General features: G+C 41.7%; 1 protein-coding gene across 1 annotated transcript in view; it reads left to right on the top strand.

Annotated features, from left to right (window-relative positions):
- The first annotated feature begins 5,280 nt into the window (after window positions 1-5,280).
- Window positions 5,281-20,903, top strand: part of LOC128378299 (neoverrucotoxin subunit beta-like) — a 151,373-nt gene continuing 135,750 nt past the window's right edge. The window contains exons 1-3 of the mRNA XM_053337770.1: window positions 5,281-5,294; window positions 5,468-5,641; window positions 6,650-6,823. Coding sequence (XP_053193745.1) covers window positions 5,607-5,641; window positions 6,650-6,823 — 209 coding nt within the window. The 5' untranslated portion in view covers window positions 5,281-5,294; window positions 5,468-5,606. The remainder of the gene's footprint in view (window positions 5,295-5,467; window positions 5,642-6,649; window positions 6,824-20,903) is intronic.

Consider the following 20,903-nt stretch of genomic DNA (forward strand, 5'->3'; position numbering starts at 1 on the left):
TGGAGTAGTCTATACTGCAGAGTATACAGGGAGCAGATGTTAAATGTATCATCATGTTAATGGAGGTTTTCCTCTGACAGGAAACAGCTGAAGACTTTCTGATATTTAATTAAACTGATGAAATGTATACTGTTAAATTTTTTGAATGCAGAACTTTTACTGTAATAAAGTTATTTTACAACTTGACACTATTAACGTCACAGAGATCATGTAGGACAAACTACATGTTGAAGGCTGATGTTTGTGCATTTAAAATGTTAATTAACTGACTCTTTGCATTCACTCAATTCTGATGAATGTGATGTCATGTTTCTAAAGCTCCAAAGTCTCTGTGACTGGATGTGAACTGAGCAGCTGAACATCTTCCATGTTGTAGTGAGTGAGTGCAGCTCTCCCAGCAGCTGTTTCTCTGCTATGGATCAGAGTGAGGACAGAGAGGAGGGAGTCCCTCCCTCTAAAAGCTCTCTGTGTGGGGAACATGACAGCCAGACCAAAGCTCAGAGGTGAGATGAGGATCTCTAACTGTCCATCACTGTTCTCCACTCACATCACTCCACCATCATTATTCACACTCACTGTCACATCTGACACTCAACTACTGAATAATAAGTCACAATAACTCAGAATGAACTACTAACTTTGTGAGTTAACAAAGAGCTCAACCACTGATTAGTCAACTAATCAACTAAGATGAGACAGCATCTTTCATCAGATGACATTTTGATGAACAGGAGAACGTTTCTCATCCACTGTCTTCTTACTGATTTTCATTCTGCTTCTAAAACTTCAGCTGCTGACAGTCTGCTCAAAATTCATCTTTTTAAACTCTTTGATTTGTTGTTTGTTTGTATCAGGATGCAGCAGCAGAGAGCAGACTCTCCTGAACCCAGCTGTGTGTCCATGAAGAGTGACTGGTCTATGGATGGTCTTGTTAAGTTTAAAGATGGACAACCTGCTGATGTAAGGTAAGAATTTAAAAATGGTTGGCCGATTGTCGAACCTCTGATTCAGGAGGAGCGATGTGGATTCTGTCCGTGGAACAGTAGACCACATCTTCAACCTGCAGGGATACTGGAGGGGTCATGGGAGTTTACACATCCAGTCTACATGTGCTTTGTGGACTTGGAGAAGGCTTAGGACCGTGTCCCTCGGGGGATTTTGTGGGAGGTGTTGTTGGAGTTTGGGGTACCAGAGTCTCTGCTGCGAGCCATTGGGTCCCTGTACAACCGCTGTGAGAGCTGTGTTCACATCCTCTGCAGTAAGTCAGACCTGGTCTCAGTGGGTGTTGGGCTCCATCAGGGCTGTCCCTGGTCTCTGATCCTGTTTGTGATCTTCATGGACAGAGGCTCAAGGTGCAGCCGGGGGGAGGAGAGAGTCCAGTTTGGGGACCTCAGAATATCCTCTCTGCTGTTTACGGTTGATGTTGTTCTGTTGGACTCTACATGTGAAGACATCCAACAGGCTCTGGGACGGTTTGCAGCCGAATGTGAAGCAGCCAGGATGAGAGTTAACACCTCCAAATCTGAGGCCATAGTGCTCTGCTGGAAAAGGTGGACGGCCCCCTCAAGGTTGGGGGGGTGGGGGGTCACTGCTTCAAGCAGAGAAGTTTAAGTATCTGGGGGTCTTGTTCACAAGTGAGGGTAAGATGGAGCGTGAGATCGACAGGTGTGTCGGTGCAGCATCAGCAGTGATGCGGGCATTTGTACCAGACCAGGTGAAGAAAGAGCTGAGCCTGAAGGTGAAGCTCTCAGTTTAGCAGGCAGTCTACGTCCCAACCCTCACCTCTGCTCACCAGCTTTGGGTAGTGACCCAAACTATGAGATGCTGGAAAAGCAGAGAGTGTCTAGGCTCAACCTTAGAGATTGGGTCAGGAGTTCAGACATCCGGGGGAGGCTAGGAGTAGAGCCGCTGCTCCTTCACATGGAAAGGAGCCAGCTGAAGTGGATTGGGCTACTGGTCAGGATCCTCCTGGACTCCCCCCTTTAGAGGAGTTCAAGGTCCAACTGGGAGGAGACCCAGAACACACTGGAGGGATTATATATCCCTTCTGGCCTGGTTGGGTAACTGTGGAGGCACTGAGTAGCAGTTCTTTGGTGTTAACTACATGCTTTTGTCCACTTCTTTATTCATATCAGGATGCAGCAGCAGAGAGCAGACTCTCCTGAACCCAGTTGTGTGTCCATGAAGAGTGACCGGTCTATGATGCTTCCTCTTAAGTTTAAAGATGGACAACCTGCTGATGGAAGGTAAGAATTTAACATCCAGTAATCAGAGCAGCATTTACAGGAGTTCATTTAGTCATCATGACAGAACATCTTTAATAAGCTGCGTGCAGATTTGAGTCATTAAATGTCCTTAAACGTGATGTTTTCTCCACAGAGTTCAGCAGCAGAGCTCAGAGGTTCCCAGTGATCAGTCTGCACAGCAGCATCAAACACAGCTGGACTGGATATTTATGGTGTGTACATGTACAAACACACCTTTTACTATTAACTCCATCAACCACAGATGAAATAGTAAAGTAGCATTCAGGTCCTAACAGTGTCCATGCTGCTCTGTTTAGACCAGCAGGCCTTCAGACTGACACATGAATCACATGTTGTGTTCTACCAGTTTAAATGAAATGTTCACTTTATCTTTCTGTTCCAGCTGCTGGAGGAGAACATCGTCACTTTTGTGAAGAACGAGCTGAAGAGAGTCCAGAGGGGTCTGAGTCCAGATTACCCAGAATGCTTAGAGAGTCAGAGTGAGGATGAGGAGGTGTTGGGCGGTGAGGAGGAAGAGCAGAGGAGGAGCATCAGAGACGCATTTCTGAAGATCACAGTGCACCTCCTGAGGAGAATGAAGCAGGAGGAGCTGGCTGAGCGTCTGCAGAGCAGTAAGAGGATTTTAACAGATTTAACATGATGGAGAGGAAATGGAGGCAACATGGGAGAGGTTTATATTTCAAACTCTGCTGTAAATATGCTGCACACATCTGCATCAGATCAGAGGCTGTTTGTCCTCCACTGATGAGCTGAATAAAACTGATGGAGGAGGAAAAACTACACAGACACACTTACATGTTCAGATTTCTAGACTTTCTGTAGGATCCACTCACTGATTTCTTTTGTTGATTGTTCATTCAGGAACTCGTGCTGCAAAGTGTCGACGTAAACTCAAGTCGAACCTGGAGAAGAAGTTCCAGTGTCTGTTTGAGGGGATCGCTAAGGCAGGAAACCCAACCCTTCTGAATCAGATCTATACACCGCTCTACATCACAGAGGGAGGGACTGCAGAGGTCAATGATGAACATGAGGTCAGACAGATTGAAACAGCATCCAGGAAACCAGACAGACCAGAAACAACAATCAGACATGAAGACATCTTTAAAGTCTCACCTGGAAGAGGTGAACCAATCAGAACAGTGATGACAAAGGGAGTGGCTGGCATTGGGAAAACAGTCTTAACACAGAAGTTCACTCTGGACTGGGCTGAAGACAAAGCCAACCAGGACATACACTTCACATTTCCATTCACTTTCAGACAGCTGAATGTGGTGAAAGAGAAAAAGTACAGCTTGGTGGAACTTGTTCATCACTTCTTTACTGAAACCAAAGATGCAGGAATCTGCAGGTTTGAAGAGTTCCAGGTTGTGTTCATCTTTGACGGTCTGGATGAGTGTAGACTTCCTCTGGACTTCCACAACAATAAGAACCTGACTGATGTTACAGAGTCCACCTCAGTGGATGTGCTGCTGACAAACCTCATCAGGGGGAAACTGCTTCCCTCCGCTCGCCTCTGGATAACCACACGGCCTGCAGCAGCCAATCAGATCCCTCCAGAGTGTGTCGGCATGGTGACAGAGGTCAGAGGGTTCACTGACCCACAGAAGGAGGAGTACTTCAGGAAGAGATTCAGAGATGAGAAGCAGGCCAGCACCATCATCTCCCACATCAAGACATCACGAAGCCTCCACATCATGTGCCACATCCCAGTCTTCTGCTGGATCACTGCTACAGTTCTGGAGGATGTGTTGAAAAGCAGAGAGGGAGGACAGCTGCCCAAGACCCTGACTGAGACGTACATCCACTTCCTCGTGATTCAGTCCAAACTGAAGAACATCAAGTATGATGGAGGAGCTGAGACAGATCCACACTGGAGTCCAGAGAGCAGGAAGATGATTGAGTCTCTGGGAAAACTGGCTTTTGAGCAGCTGCAGAAAGGCAACCTGATCTTCTATGAATCAGACCTGACAGAGTGTGGCATCGATATCAGAGAAGCCTCAGTGTGCTCAGGAGTGTTCACACAGGTCTTTAAAGAGGAGAGAGGGCTGTACCAGGACAAGATGTTCTGCTTCGTCCATCTGAGCCTTCAAGAGTTTCTAGCTGCTCTTCATGTCCATCTGACATTCATAAACTCTGGAGTCAATCTGCTGGCAGAAGAACAGACAACATCCTGGTGGTCTAAAGTCTTTAAAGACAAATCAACACATTTCTACCAGAGTGCTGTGGACAAGGCCTTAAAGAGTCCAAATGGACACCTGGACTTGTTCCTCCGCTTCCTCCTGGGTCTTTCACTGCAGACCAATCAGACTCTCTTACGAGGTCTGCTGACACAGACAGGAAGTAGCTTACAGACCAATCAGAAAACAGTTGAGTACATCAAGAAGAAGATCAATGAGAATCTGTGTGGAGAGAGAAGCATCAATCTGTTCCACTGTCTGAATGAACTGAATGATCGTTCTCTAGTGGAGGAGATCCAACAGTTCCTGAGATCAGGAAGTTTTTCCACAGATGAACTGTCTCCTGCTCAGTGGTCAGCTCTGGTCTTCATCTTACTGTCATCAGAAAAAGATCTGGACGTGTTTGACCTGAAGAAATACTCTGCTTCAGAGGAGGCTCTTCTGAGGCTACTGCCAGTGGTCAAAGCCTCCAACAAAGCTCTGTAGGTGTTCACAGAACTATCCAGATTAATCTTTGCTCAAGTCATATTTACAATAGTTTTCTTTTGTTCTGTTGATTATTCTTCAGGTTGAATGGCTGTAACCTCTCAGAGAGAAGCTGTGCTGCTCTGTCCTCAGTCCTCAGCTCCCAGTCCTCTTGTCTAAGAGATCTGGACCTGAGGAACAACAACCTGCCGCATTCAGGAGTGAAGCAGCTGTGTGCTGCACTGGAGAGTCCACACTGCACACTGGAAACTCTCCTACTGCCATCAGAAAAAGATCTGGATGTGTTTGACCTGAAGAAATACTCTGCTTCAGAGGCGGTTCTTCTGAGGCTGCTGCCAATGGTCAAAGCCTCCAACAAAGCTCTGTATGTACTCAGATAGTTGGCTCTATTTAATTAAATTTCACTATTTATAACTTTTTAATTGAGCTCCGTTCTCTACCTTGAATTTCGTTGTATTTTATACAATGACAATAAAGGAATCTTTCTATCTGTCATTAAGTAACCTATTTTTTGTTTGCTTTTCTTCATATTTCCAGACTGACTGACTGTAACCTCTCAGAGAGAAGCTGTGCAGCTCTGTCCTCAGTTCTCAGCTCCCAGTCCTCTAGTCTGAGAGATCTGGACCTGAGTAACAACAACCTGCAGGATTCAGGAGTGAAGCAGCTTTCTGCTGGAATGGAGAGTCCACATTGCGGACTGGAAACTCTCAGGTCATTTGTTATGATTATGTTGATAAAGTAATATTTTGTTTTTTCCCCAGTTTCTAGTTTACATGATGAGTTCTTATACCAAATATACTTTCTGTACGTTCTGAGCCAATGTGTTGTAATATCAGAGGTGGCAAAAATCTTCTCAGTCTGTACTAAAGTAAAAGTACTGATTCAACTCTTAACTCGAGTAAAAGTAAGAGAGTTTAGGCTCTGAAATGTATGTAAGTACAAAAGTAAAAAGTAAAAAGTAAAAATGAATTTTTACCTCATGTGATAATAAAACCAAACATTCTTAACACATAAAAAAGGAAACCATATGTCAGAATATACATAAATATAAATATATAACAAATAAACAAATAAATAATATACATGTTATTTAAATATTAGGGCTGTTAGCGTTAACATGATGTGATTAATCTTTCTTCACTGACTGTCATAGATTGTGTTATATGAATAAATATTATGTATAAAGTTACTGTTAGAGATGTTGTTGCTCAGCATGTGTTCATATAGTAGAGTCTTCCTGCTGCTGTCATATTCCTTCAGTAGCACATTTAGATATGAGCAGTCACCCAGTGACCCCTGACCTCTGACCCTAAATCACCCAGGGGGAGCAAACACACCAAAAGAAAAAAAAAATTCTATCCTTTTTTTGCACATCTTGTCTTCTTTTTATGAAGTCACTGAGGTTGAAACAAGTAACGAGCCTGTTTGACTCGAATGTGAGGATTCGAAAGTCCAGATATTTGTGTTCAAATGTAGGGAGTACATGTGAGTCAGAATATGTTTCTGTCATTTAATCTTTAATGAAGACTCAATGTGCATACTGTAAGCATCATTACATTTCTATTAAATCTTCTCAACTCTAACCCTAACCCTCTCCTACTAACCTAAACATACAGCAGGGGGCGCTGAGTGTGAATATAAAGGCCTGAAGGACAAAATCCTGTTTATTGAGTTGAGAATGTTTTTAAACTCATTACATGAAGTGTTGTGTGTGTTCAGTCTGTCAGGATGTCTGATCACAGAGGAAGGCTGTGCTTCTCTGGCCTCAGCTCTGAGTGCCAACCCCTCCCATCTGAGAGAGCTGGACCTGAGCTACAATCATCCAGGAGACTCAGGAGAGAAGCTTCTGTCTGCTGGACTGGAGGATCCACACTGGAGACTGGACACTCTCAGGTATGGACACTCTCAGGTATGGACAGATAGACAGACACTCTGACTAACTGAGGGACTGTGGTTGATGTTTAATGGTGGTTATGAGTGAAGGTGTATGAAGCTGATTGTGTCTTTGTCTCTTCCTCCAGGATGGACCATGGTGGACCGCAGAGACTGAAACCTGGTGTGAGGAAGTGTGAGTGTGTTTTCAGTTTGATTCATGAGAACTTTGAGAAAAACTGGATGAAATATGTAAAAGAAGTGAAAAAGGTTCAAAATGATGGAAAATGCGTTTAGTCAGAAATGGGCGTGGCCTAAACTGACATTTATCTTGAACCAATGAATCCATGAAACAGTAATGTCCTTCTGTTGATCACAGTTCAGGAGTTAAAAGAGAAATGCTTTATAAATGTCCACATGGTGGCGCTACCTGCTCCAAAATGTCCCTCATGTCTCTCCTGCAGATAAAGTTCATTCATTCATACTGATTTCAGCTGTTTGGAGCATTTGGACTAAAATGTGTTTGTAACAGACGACAGTTTGAGATGAAAATAACAGACTTGATGTGCAAAGACCTTCAATTTACACCAAACCTGATGAACAAACATGAATATTACTGAATATCACTGTCATGTTGACTGGTCATGTTCTAACTGAACTGTTAAAGGTCCACTTACTCTGTATGTCCAAAGCTTTCAGTCACATCTCATGGTCTTCCTCAGTGATGTCTCAGTTGTTGGGACTCAGTAGGAGCAGGTTTGATTATCAGCAATAAGTAATAGTTATCAAAGATAATCATTAAAAATCAATACAAACATGAATATGAATGAATAATTAGGTGTTATTATGCTGATGTCTCACAGGAGACATTATCAATTAGAGATCAGGAATGTGTGTGTGTGTGTGTGTGTCTGTTTCAACAGGTTTTTTTAAATAAACTTTATTAACAGTGATATACAGTACAAATAACAGGTTTTATTGTAGAAAATATAAAATAATTAAATATAAATAAATTGTACTATCGGTGGGTGATTTGGCTGAAAGCTGATTCACAATAAAAAAATTATTTGATACATTTATTGTAAACTTCCTCTGATTTTAATCACCTCAGTTATCAATCAAGGTAGACAAGGAAAAGAAATGTCAACACAACCTTTAAAAACACCCCAATAAATAAATGTACAAGTCTAAATGTAGATTAACATTAAAGAAATGCTTAACAATGGTGCAAAGTAAACATAGAAATTAAATGTTGACTATGCTTTCACTAAATACTAACACAATGAGATGTTTGATAAATAATAATCAGTAATGTGGATATATCTGGTCAGTTCACAACATTACATCATTTTACTGTAATCAGCCTTTAAAACCAGGAAAAGAAACACTGATGCTGTATCACCATATTATAATATCCAAATCCTAGACGATATCAATATAATATCGATATATTGTCCAGCCCTAAATTATACTATATGAAACAATACATTATAAAAGAAACTTATAAAAAAGTGACGATGACATCACAATGTTTGTGAAAAGATGAAACGTCTTTAAAGCTTTTTAGTTTTTGGAGACTCTGCAGACAGAATCAGAGAAAGTCTGAAGTTCAACATCAAACTAGTTTTTGTTTGGAAGAAAATGAAGAAATGTGAATGAGTGAATATGATGTTTGCATAAAAGATCAAGTTATCAACCTCACTGTTGTTAGACTCTCCATTCAAAAATAAGAGCAGACTCTCTGTAATAGGAAGCAAAACTTTCTGAGTCTCCACATTAATAAGAACATCTGAGTCCAAAAGTTACTGAATGAGTACAAACATCAAATAAATGAGAAAAAGATTCAACTTCCTGTTAGCAGAAGGAACATAAAGAGGAAACATCAGGTCTAAAATAGTGAAACAGCAGAGATGTTGTGATGAATCAGATCAGTGTGATCAGCTGCAGCAGCTCATCAATAAATAAGGAGGCGTGTGAGCCGCTAAAAGACTTGAGTGAAGGCTGCTCTCACATTTCCTCAGAGCAGAAATACTGTAGAAAGACTTGGGACCAACGTTAAATGGAGGACCAGAACAACTTCCTGTTCAGGCAGGATGGAGGAGGAAATATGAAATAAGAGAGTTGAGATGCAGCCTTTGTTATCAGGCTGTGTGACTGTGTGCACACCTGCTTCTGTCTGCTGGTATGAGGCCAACACAGTCGTCATGGAGACGCTTTAAGTTTGAACGGTTTCAGTAAAGTAGTTCATAAATCAACAGATGATAAACTGCAGCTGTATTGTGTCTCGTTCTCTCCATCAGATGCCTGTGAACTGGAACTGGATCCAAACACAATGAACAGAGAACTCAAACTGTCTGATAACAACACGAAGGTGACAAATGTGAAGAAGGATCAGTCATATCCTGATCATCCAGACAGATTTGACTCCTGGCCTCAGCTGCTGTGTAGAAATGTTCTGACTGGTCGCTGTTACTGGGAGGTCGAGTGGAGAAGAAGCGTTTATATATCAGTGAGTTACAGAAGAATCAGCAGGAAAGGATACAGTGATGACTGTGGGTTTGGATTGAATGATCAGTCCTGGAGTCTGAGCTGCTCTAATGGTCGTTACTCTGTCTGGCACAATAACAGAGAAACATCCATCTCCTCCTCCTCTGTCTCTGACAGAGTAGCAGTGTATGTGGACTGTCCTGCTGGCACTCTGGCCTTCTTCTACAGAGTCTCCTCTGACACACTGATCCACCTCCACACCTTCAACACCACATTCACTGAACTTCTGTGTGCTGGGTTTTGGGTCGGCTTTGGTTCCTCAGTCTCTCTGGTTCCTCTGTAGGAGGGAGAGTCAAATTCATATCAATGAACAAAGAGGACAAACTTCAGACTGAAAACTCTTCTCTGTGTTCAGGACTGAGAGTAAAATCCAGGAATCTTCTTCACTAACACAGTCAGACAAGCTTTTATATCTTTAATTCTCCTTCAATCTGTTGGTCACCTGCTTCCCGTCTGAGGATCATATGACCGGACCCTTTCGGTTGATTGGTCACATGTCCAGATGTTTGTATATTTTATTAATCCTATATATGTTGTTCATAATTCACAGTCACTGTTTTATGGTCCAGGTAAATATTATATAGAATGAATATAATGAATTCAACATGTTTAAATGGTGAAATTGAAATGTTTTAAATATACTCAGCACAAAATAATAGGTTGCATGTTTTTGGTATTCACACATTACAACAACTGTGGCTGCAGGCGAATCTGACATCCTGTGTGTGTGTGTGTGTGTGTGTGTGTGTGTGTGTGTCTCCACCTGCAGGCCTCTCACTGCAGATGCACAGACATTGTCCCTCCTGTTTCTGATTGGTTCCCTGCAGCAATCAAACTGACACATCTGTCTCTCACTTAAACACAAACATGCAACAAAACTCATTTTACGCACTTCAATCTCTAATATGTGTTCACACAGAGCATAAAACACTGAAATACATCTATAATCAATATATATTCAACAAAAAATGCTGTCAGAAATAAAAGCACTGAAAGTTTCCTGCTGCAAACAACAAGCTGACCTTAAAGGCTTCAGTTTGTAGAATAATAATCTTTTTCTTCATCAGGTCAATAATCAATAATAAAACCAAATCAATAATTATTAGTCAGCAGTTCTGTTTCAGTTTTTATAAACTCATATTTTACTTTAGAGGACAGCAGAGAGCAGCAGTACAGAGATTTATTACTGACATGATGTCTCACAATGTCAGAAAAACAAAATGCACATAAACATTAAATCAACATCTGATATATTATTATATATGACATCATTAGATTATATACAGTTAGCTAGTTTATACTACTTTATATACAGTTAGCTAGTTTACACTACTTTATGTACAGTTAGCTAGTTTATACTACTTTATATACAGTTAGCTAGTTTATACTACTTTATGTACAGTTAGCTAGTTTATACTACTTTATATACAGTTAGCTAGTTTATACTACTTTATATACGGTGGGATCATCCCTATGCTCCCCGCTTTGTATGTGACCGGGGAACATAGGGATGATCCTGTCTACAGTTAGCCAGTTAGCAGCCGAATTAGCATCCGAGCTAGCCGCCAAGCTAACAGCGGAGTTAGCCGCTGAGCTAGCAACTGAGTTAGCCGCGATCGGGGAACATAGGACCCGGGGAACATAGGTACACTCCCATATACAGTTAGCTAGTTTACACTACTTCATATACAGTTAGCTAGTTTATACTACTTTATATACGGTTAGCTAGTTTACACTACTTTATATACAGTTAGCTAGTTTATACTACTTTATATACAGTTAGCTAGTTTACACTACTTTATATACGGTTAGCTAGTTTATACTACTTTATATACGGTTAGCTAGTTTATACTACTTTATATACGGTTAGCTAGTTTATACTACTTTATATACAGTTAGCTACTTTACACTACTTTATATACGGTTAGCTAGTTTATACTACTTTATATACAGTTAGCTACTTTACACTACTTTATATACGGTTAGCTAGTTTATACTACTTTATATACAGTTAGCTAGTTTACACTACTTTATATACAGTTAGCTACTTTACACTACTTTATATACAGTTAGCTAGTTTACACTACTTTATATACAGTTAGCTACTTTACACTACTTTATATACAGTTAGCTAGTTTACACTACTTTATATACAGTTAGCTAGTTTATACTACTTTATATACAGTTAGCTAGTTTATACTACTTTATATACAGTTAGCTAGTTTAAACTACTTTATATACAGTTAGCTAGTTTAGTCCAGTGGTTCCCAACCTAGGGGTGGGGCCCCTCCAAAGGGTCAGCAGATAAATGTGAGGGCTGCTGAGATGATTAATGGGAAAGAAGCAACAACAAAGTTCTGATACACAAATGTACTGCAGTAAAGTACAAGTATGTAAAATATGAAGTAACATGAGCAGCTGTGATGTTTATTATCTTGTTTTCTCCGAGTCAGACGAGCAGATTGTGTTAACGTGACTCTGTGGCATGTAAACAGCTGATCCATGTTTATGATAAAGTCAACGGGTGCGTCATGATGCTGAACGATAATGATCAACACCATCAGTAATAAAGTTAATCATATTCTCTCCTCACAGTTTGTTCTGCTCATAAAAAGTGTTTATACCAAATGTTGATTCATAGTAAATAATCTGACTGATCAATAAATGTGCTTAAAGCTTGATTCATGTTTCAGAGCAGAGAGACTAAACATCTCCTATCACACAATATCATGTTTTACCTCAGACATGAAAATATAACACAGACATAATGATGGAAATGTCTCTTTATGGTAGTTTTGAGTCTCTTTCGTCTCTCCATCTCTATGTTGCCATGGTAACCAGATGGCAGCTGTTACTCAAACTAACTGGAGGTTGATTTTAGTCATTTTTATGTCTCTTTTGGTAGTTTTTAGGTTTATTTAGTAAATTTGTGTCTCTTTTAGTATTTTTTGCATCTCTTTTTGGTAGTTTTTAGGTTTCTTTATGTGGCAGGAATGGAGGGCGGGTGGAATAAACTAATTAATTGGAAGAATAAAATTTGAGTACTTTAAACTACACCACCTGGGGGAGTTTCGCCCCCAGAGAAATAGTTTAAGGACGAATGCACCCAGACACAGATAGTGGTTTAAGTGGTTTAAGTATAAAAATAGATATTTATTTATGCAAACAAAGAAACAATTAAAACAAAGCATTCAGGGTTGAGTCAAACGATTACACAGCACCATTCTTAAAGGATAATTACCGTTTTTTACAACCTGGACCTTATTTCTAGCATAAGATAATGTGCTATATAGAGGCTGAGCTTCAGATAATGTGTTATATAGAGGCTGAGCTTCGGTTCCCACGTATACTCTCATTATACGGATATACTCGGCGCTCCACTGGAGAACGACTCCACATGACTCCAAAGTTGTCTGGGTGAGTAAATGATCGTATTTTATGCTAGAAATAAAGTCCAGGTTGTAAAAAACGGTAATTATCCTTTAAGGTCCGCTCAGATCCTTCATTCAGCCTCTCCACACCGCATCAAGAGCACAAACCAGTCATTAGTGGTGCAGTCTTTGCTCTGATCCGGTTGTACTGTTATATTTTATGATTTATATTCATGATTATCTGAAATGTCACAGTTTGTTATTGACTGTTAATAATTAGTAGCGAGTCGTCTGCGTATCGATGAATCTGTGACGTTTTGATCTGAAGCTCGTTGATATTTGACTCACTGATAGTGAAAGTGTCACCAGCTGATCATTAATCCACCACTAGTCTTTATTAAAGGAGGCAAAAGTTCAAATAAAGTGATGAATCATAGTTTAGATGTCTGGAGGCGTCAGTCTGTGAGTAACGCTGCCGTGACGACGAGGAGAAGTTTGGCGGCTTTATTTAATGTCAGACCTGTTTGAAGGTGGATCTGATTTCCTGTTTCCTGTTTCCTGTTTGTAGGCTGTGGTTTCAGATTAAAAGAGCAAACACCAGAGGCGAATCAAAGTGTCAGCGAGAAGGAAATCTAAAAAATACGATTCAACGTAGCATCGCCCCCTTCAGGCTACAGCGGTCATTACAACCACGGACATTCATTCAGCTTTTAAAAAAACACTTTTATTAATATTAGCTCTTTAATTTAAAAATATTTAATAACCTTCCTAATTTTTAAATTTTTAAAAAGCTTATTATTAATATTATTGTTACATTTGATCCAGGGATAGAAGTATCAGTATAATAATAATTATAAGTGTACACTAAAATAAATGAAGATTATATTAATTATAAAATATAATATAGGCCTTAAATAAATAAGATTATATTTATCCATGTTTTTTTTTTCATTGTTTTATCACAAATATTTTTATTCTTTGTTTTTATGCTCAGCAGCTGGTCATGAACTGTGCTGTAAATAAGTTTACTATAATTATAATTACTAGCTACTAAAGCCTAAAGGATAAGATTATTATTATTATCATTATTATAAGTAAGTATACTCTTAATAATAATTCAAATGATATAATAATTATAATTATTTTGTTGCCCTAGAGCTTCAGTCTGCTTCTTGCTCGGTGCTGAAATCCGTGTCAGAGTGGGAGGTCTGTGCGTGTTTCCTATCTCTGCACACAGACGCGTCTTCTTCCTCCTGACAGCAGCAGTCTTCCTCAGTGCGTCCACAGTCCGGCCTCAGATGGAGGAGAAAGCAGACGGAGGAGGAGGAGGAGGAGGAGGAGGAGGATACTACCGGGCGGCCAAGCGGCAGCGGACGGAGGAGCAGGCCGGCGGAGAGGAGCAGGAGGCCGGGGAGGAGCAGGAGAACTCCGCCGGAGAGGAGGCAGCGCGGAGCGGACACGCGCAGAGCAGCAGCCGGCGGCTCCCAGCGGAGGTGAGACTGTTTAACTCCAGCAGCATGTGAAGTCAGACATGACGCACACTATGATTTATTATCACCAGTCTGAGTCTTTATCATCATTTAACAGAATTTAAGTTTCCACGAAATGAAAATCAAAGTGAAGCCAGCAGAGAAACGTGAGGATGATTCTATATTAACCTTTTTATTTGATTTTAAATGCTTTATTATTTCTACTGTTTGTGGTTTGTGGATATGAAGTAATTATTAGTGAGTGAAGAGTTGTTATTAAACTCAGAGAGATGAAATCTGAGATAGTTTATTATGTGAAGAAGTGAGAGATGAAGAGATAAAGAGAGTTTTTAAGGGTAATTGAGGAGGTTTTAAGGGTAACTGAGGAGGTTTTAAGGGTAGCTGACGAGGTTTTAAGGGTAATTGAGGAGGTTTTAAGAGTAATTGAGGAGGTTTTAAGGGTAATTGAGGAGGTTTTAGGGGTAACTGAGGAGGTTTTAAGGGTAACTGAGGAGGTTTTAAGGGTAATTGAGAAGGTTTTAAGAGTAATTGAGGAGGTTTTAAGGGTAACTGCTGAGGTTTTAAGAGTAATTGAGGAGGTTTTAAGGGTAATTGAGAAGGTTTTAAGAGTAACTGAGGAGGTTTTAGGGGTAACTTAAGAGGTTTTAAGGGTAACTGAAGAGGTTTTAAGGGTAACTGAAGAGGTTTTAAGGGTAATTGAGGAGGTTGTAAGGGCAACTGAGGAGGTTTTAGGGGTAACTTAAGAGGTTTTAAGGGTAACTGAGGAGGTTTTAAGGGGTAACCGAGGAGGTTTTAAGGGTAATTGAGGAGGTTTTAAGGGTAACTGAAGAGGTTTTAAGGGTAATTGAGGAGGTTTTAAGGGTAACTGAAGAGGTTTTAAGGGTAACTGAGGAGGTTTTAAGGGTAACTGAGGAGGTTTTAAGGGTAATTGAGGAGGTTTTAAGGGTAACTGAGGAGGTGTTAAGGGTAATTGAGGAGGTTTTAAGGGTAACTGAGGAGGTTTTAAGGGGTAACCGAGGAGGTTTTAAGGAGTAACTGAGGAGGTTTTAGGGGTAACCGAGGAGGTTTTAAGGGTAATTGAGGAGGTTTTAAGAGTAAATGAGGAGGTTTTAGGGGTAACTGAGGAGGTTTTAAGGGTAATTGAGAAGGTTTTATGGGTAACTGAGGAGGTTTTAGGGGTAACCAAGGAGGTTTTAAGGGTAATTGAGAAGGTTGTAAGGGTAACTGAGGAGGTTTTAAGGGTAATTGAAGAGGTTTTAAGGGTAATTGAGGAGGTTTTAAGGGTAACTGAGGAGGTTTTAAGGGTAACTGAGGAGGTTTTAGGGGTAACTGAAGAGGTTTTAAGGGTAACTGAGGAGGTTTTAGGGGTAACCAAGGAGGTTTTAAGGGTAATTGAGAAGGTTGTAAGGGTAACTGAGGAGGTTTTAAGGGTAATTGAAGAGGTTTTAAGGGTAACTGAGGAGGTTTTAGGGGTAACTGAGGAGGTTTTAAGGGCAATTGAGGAGGTTTTAAGGGTAACTGAGGAGGTTTTAGGGGGCAATTGAAGAGGTTTTAAAGGTAACTGAGGAGGTTTTAAGGGTAATTGAGGAGGTTTTAGGGGTAACTGAGGAGGTTTTAGGGGGCAATTGAAGAGGTTTTAAAGGTAATTGAGGAGGTTTTAAGGGTAATTGAGGAGGTTTTAGGGGGCAATTGAAGAGGTTTTAAAGGTAATTGAGGAGGTTTTAAGGGTAATTGAGGAGGTTTTAGGGGTAACTGAGGAGGTTTTAAGGGTAACTGAGGAGGTTTTAGGGGTAACTGAGGAGGTTTTAAAGGTAACTGAGGAGGTTTTAAGGGTAACTGAGGAGGTTTTAGGGGTAATTGAGGAGGTTTTAATGGTAAATGAGATGAAAAGAGAAAGTTAAAGTCTTTAAAAGCTGCTCGTTAGAAACTCATCAGACTCTTAAACTATTAAACACACAGCTGCTCTGAACATCTGGATCGTGTTTCAGAACATCTGGATCGTGTTTCAGAACATCTGGATCATGTTTCAGTGCATCTGGATCATGTTTCAGAACATCTGGATCATGTTTCAGAACATCTGGATCATGTTTCAGAACATCTGGATCATGTTTCAGAACATCTGGATCATGTTTCTGAACATCTGGATCATGTTTCAGAACATCTGGATCATGTCTCAGAACATCTGGATCATGTCTCAGGGTTTAAATGAAGCTCAGAGTCTGTTAGCTTTAATCATTGAACACATCTTTTTAATCTCAGCAGCAGTTTCACCAACATTCCTCACAGAGCTGCTTCCTGTTAAACACACTCAACCTGTTTCACTGTTTACCACCTGCTCCTCCTCTCCTCCACCTGCTCCTCCTCTCCTCCTCTCCTCCTCTCCTCTCCTCTCCTCGGATCCTTCTCTCCTCTCTCCTTCTCTCCTCTCCTCTCCTCTCCTCTCCTCCCCTCTCTCCTTCTCTCCTCCTCTCCTCTCCTCTCCTTCTCCTCTACTCCTCCTCTACTCCTCTGCCCTCTCCTCCTCTCCTTCTCCTCTGCTCCTCTTCTTCTCTCTTCCTCCTCTGCTCCTCCTCCTCTCATTCTCTCCTCTCCTCTCCTCCTCTGCTCCTCCTCTACTCTCCTCCTCTCCTTCTCCTCTCCTCTCCTCTCCTCTCCTCAGCTCCTCCTCAGCTCCTCCTCCTCTCCTCCTCCTCTGCTCCTCCTCCTCTCCTCTCCTTCTCCTCTCCTCTCCTCTCCTCCTCTCCTCTCTCCTTCTCTCCTCTCTCCTTTTCTCCTCTCCTTTCCTCTCTCATCTCCTCTTTTCTCCTCTCCTCCCCTCTCTCCTTCTCTCCTCCTCTCCTTCTCTCTTCCTCCTCTGCTCCTCCTCCTCTCATTCTCTCCTCTCCTCTCCTCCTCTGCTCCTCCTCTGTTCCTCCTCTCCTCTCCTCCTCTCCTTTTCTCCTTATCCTCTCCTCTCCTCCTCTTCTCCTCTCCTTCTCTCCTTCTACTCTCCTTCTCCTTCTCTCCTCCTCTCCTCCTGTCCTCCTTCTCTCTTCTACTCCTCCTCTCCCCTCCTCCTTTCCCCCTCTCTTTCTCCTTCTCTCCTCCTCTCCTCCTTCTCTCTTCTACTCCTCTCCTCTTCTTCTTCATCGTTTCGTCTCTAAAACAACAGAAACAGCTTAAAAACATTTCTCACGGTTTCGTTTCATCTGAAACTAAAACGAGCGTTGAGATTAAAGGAGCAGGGTTCAGGATTTAGTCACATGCGCCTCCTCTTCCACTTTCATCTGAGCAGGAGAAACTCATTTATGAATCTGATTTTCCATTTCTGCTCCTTCAAGAAGCTTTTTACTTTCAAAATGACTGATGAGGTTTTAAGGGTAACCAATGAGGTTTTAGGGGGTAATTGAGGTTTTAGGGGTAACTGAGGAGGTTTTAGGGGGTAATTGAGGTTTTAGGGGTAACTGAGGAGGTTTTAAGGGTAACTGAGGAGGTTTTAAGGGTAACTGAGGAGTATTTAGGGGGTAATTGAGGTTTTAAGGGTAACTGAGGAGGTTTTAAGGGTAACTGAGGAGGTTTTAAGGGTAACTGAGGAGGTTTTAAGGGTAACTGAGGAGGTTTTAGGGGGCAATTGAGGAGGTTTTAAGGGTAATTGAGGAGGTTTTAAGGGTAATTGAAGAGGTTTTAAGGGTGACTGAGGAGGTTTTAAGGGTAACTGAGGAGGTTTTAAGGGTAATTGAGGAGGTTTTAAGGGTAACTGAGCAGGTTTTAGGGGTAACCGAGGAGGTTTTATGGGGTAATTGAGGTTTTAAGGGTAACTGAGGAGGTTTTAAGGGTAACTGAGGAGGTTTTAGGGGGCAATTGAGGAGGTTTTAGAGGTAACTGAGGAGGTTTTAAGGGCCAATTGAGGAGGTTTTAAGGGTAACTGATGAGGTTTTAAGGGTAACTGAGGAGGTTTTAGGGGTAACTGAGGAGGTTTTAAAGGTAACTGAGGAGGTTTTAAGGGTAACTGAGGAGTTTTTAGGGGGCAATTGAGGAGGTTTTAAGGGGTAACTGAGGAGGTTTTAAGGGGTAACTTAGGAGGTTTAAGGGGTAACTGAGGAGGTTTTAAGGGTAGCTGAGGAGGTTGTAAGGGGTAATGAAGAGGTTTTAAAGGTAACTGATGAGGTTTTAAAGGTAACTGAGGAGGTTTTAAGGGTAACTGAGGAGTTTTTAGGGGGCAATTGAGGAGGTTTTAAGGGGTGACTGAGGAGGTTTTAGGGGTAACTGAGGAGGTTTTAAGGGTGACTGAGGAGGTTTTAGGGGTAATTGAGGAGGTTTTATGTCAGTTACTTTGCTGCTTTCCCATAAAGACTCGTACCAACAGACAGACTATATGTCAGTACAGCTGTTACTCTACTTCTTCATTAACATCCAAACACGGCAGACACAACATATTTGGGCTGCTTGACAGGATTGAGATGGTTCTCTATAGACTGAATGTCACCGTCAGTCAAATGTTGAAGAGATAATTAACTCCTTATCTATTCATCTATTCACAAATACCCCTTTTCCACCAAAGGAGTTCCAGTGGTTAATTTGGAGCTGGTTTTCCTGTTTTGACAGACAAAGAATCGACTCTCGGCCAGAAAAACCGGTTCCAGAATGAACCGCTGACTTTGGGTGGGGGGTGGGGGGGGGGGGGTTATTGAGACCAACCACAACAAACTAGGCCGCATAGTGGAGAATAGATTAGGAGTCAATTATCCCTTCAACATCTGACTGGCTGGCACGTTAGCTTACAGGCAAAGGTTTAACATCAATCAAACCAAAAGCAGGTCTAAGACAGCCGAGGGTTCAGATGCCCTGCAGACAGAGAGCATCATGGGAAAGACAGACGATATAACCTGTGATGCGTTTCCTGTTGGTCTGACACAGCGAGACAGTGAGACAGACCACTTCCTGTCAGTAGCTCCGCTCTGAGAAACTGCAGCAAGCATTCAGACGAGTGCAGGTCTGTGACGCTCTGTGATCGGCTGCAGGCGTCCTGACAGAGACACCGCCGTGACCTTTGACCCTGAGTGGACTGAATCTCTCTGATCATCCTGCTGCCTGGTGGCTCTGTGAGTGGGTGGGGGGGGGCATGCCCATGTGCGACCATAAGGGTTACATTTGGGCTGTAATATGGATCTCAAGTGGGTTTGTCTGCAGTTTCCATGGTAACCCCACCTGTGTTTGCCTATATGGGCTTCAAGTGGGCTCTGACTGGGTTTCAGGTGGAGCTCAACTGGGTGAGACCCATGTAGACCCCGTATGTTTACCCATGTGGGATCAGAATGGACTTTAAATGGGCCCGTGTTACTGAAACCATGTGAGACCTGCAAAATTAGCCCAGTTCCAGCCCATTCAGCACCCCACATGGCCCACTCAGCACCCACATGGCACACATTTAACCCACATGGCCCACTCAGCACCCACATGGCCCTGCTGGCTGGGATTAACCCCGACTCTAACCCTTTAAAATGATTTAAATTAAATGATTTACAGTGTAGTCGTTAAACTAACACTTTATCTTACGTGTGTAACAGCCGAACACCCCTCTGTCTAAATGAGATGGTACAGTCCTAACCCTAAACCTACAGGAAGTGTTGGACTGTAAAGCTCCGCCCACACTGAGAACCACAACTATAAATATCAATATAAATATAGTTTTAAATGTCTTTCTAACTGCAGTAGATGGAGGGGTTCACACCACTACTATAACTATAATGATAGAGGAGAGCGATATCTATGGATCACTTTCAGATCGATTTGATGAACGATAAAAACTCTGACTGTCAATCAGGATCCTTATTAATGTATTTATGATAAAGCAGCGTTGCTCCTCTCTCGGCCTGACTGACTGTAACCTGCAGCAGGATGACACAGCTGATTCCTTTAGACTGAGTCTCTGCTGCAAACACTGAAACATCACAGCAGCTACAGTCTGAAATACGTCTGATCAACACACTGAGTCAGCTCCTATGACCTCTGACCTCTGACCTCCTGACCTGCTTGTGACCTCTGACCTGCTTGTGACTTCTCCGTACAGTAATAATTATATATATATGTAATCATGCAGCAGCTCATCAATAATTAGGGTTAGCAGCTGTTTACAGGATGTTATTGTTCTCAGTGCAGACGGCCCTAAAGCCAAAGGTGTAATTACAGTGTGTGTGTGTGTGTGTGTGTGTGTGTGTGTGTGTGTGTGTGTGTGTGTGTGTGTGTGTGTGTGTGTGTGTGTTGCCTGCAGGGAGACTCAGAGAAAAGATGAATCATCAGATTTTTGTCTTCAGGAGAGTAAAAATGATAAATGATGATTTCAGAAAACGACCGCAGAGATCTTCCTGTTAGAGCAGGAAGTTTACGAGAGGAGAGAAACACAGAAGAAGAAATGTAGAGGACACACACACAGAGAGACACATACACATCCAGACACACACACACACACATACACACATACACACACACACACAGATATACACTCACACACACATATATGCACATACACACACAGATACACATACATACACTCACACACACACATACACACACACACACACTCACAGATATATACACACACACACACACACAGACACACACAGACACACACACACACACACACAAATACACACACAGTCACAGACACACATACACACACATACAGATATACACTCACACACATACACAGATACA

Source organism: Scomber japonicus, chromosome 2 (genome assembly GCF_027409825.1).
Source record: "Scomber japonicus isolate fScoJap1 chromosome 2, fScoJap1.pri, whole genome shotgun sequence".
Classification (NCBI taxonomy): domain Eukaryota; kingdom Metazoa; phylum Chordata; class Actinopteri; order Scombriformes; family Scombridae; genus Scomber; species Scomber japonicus.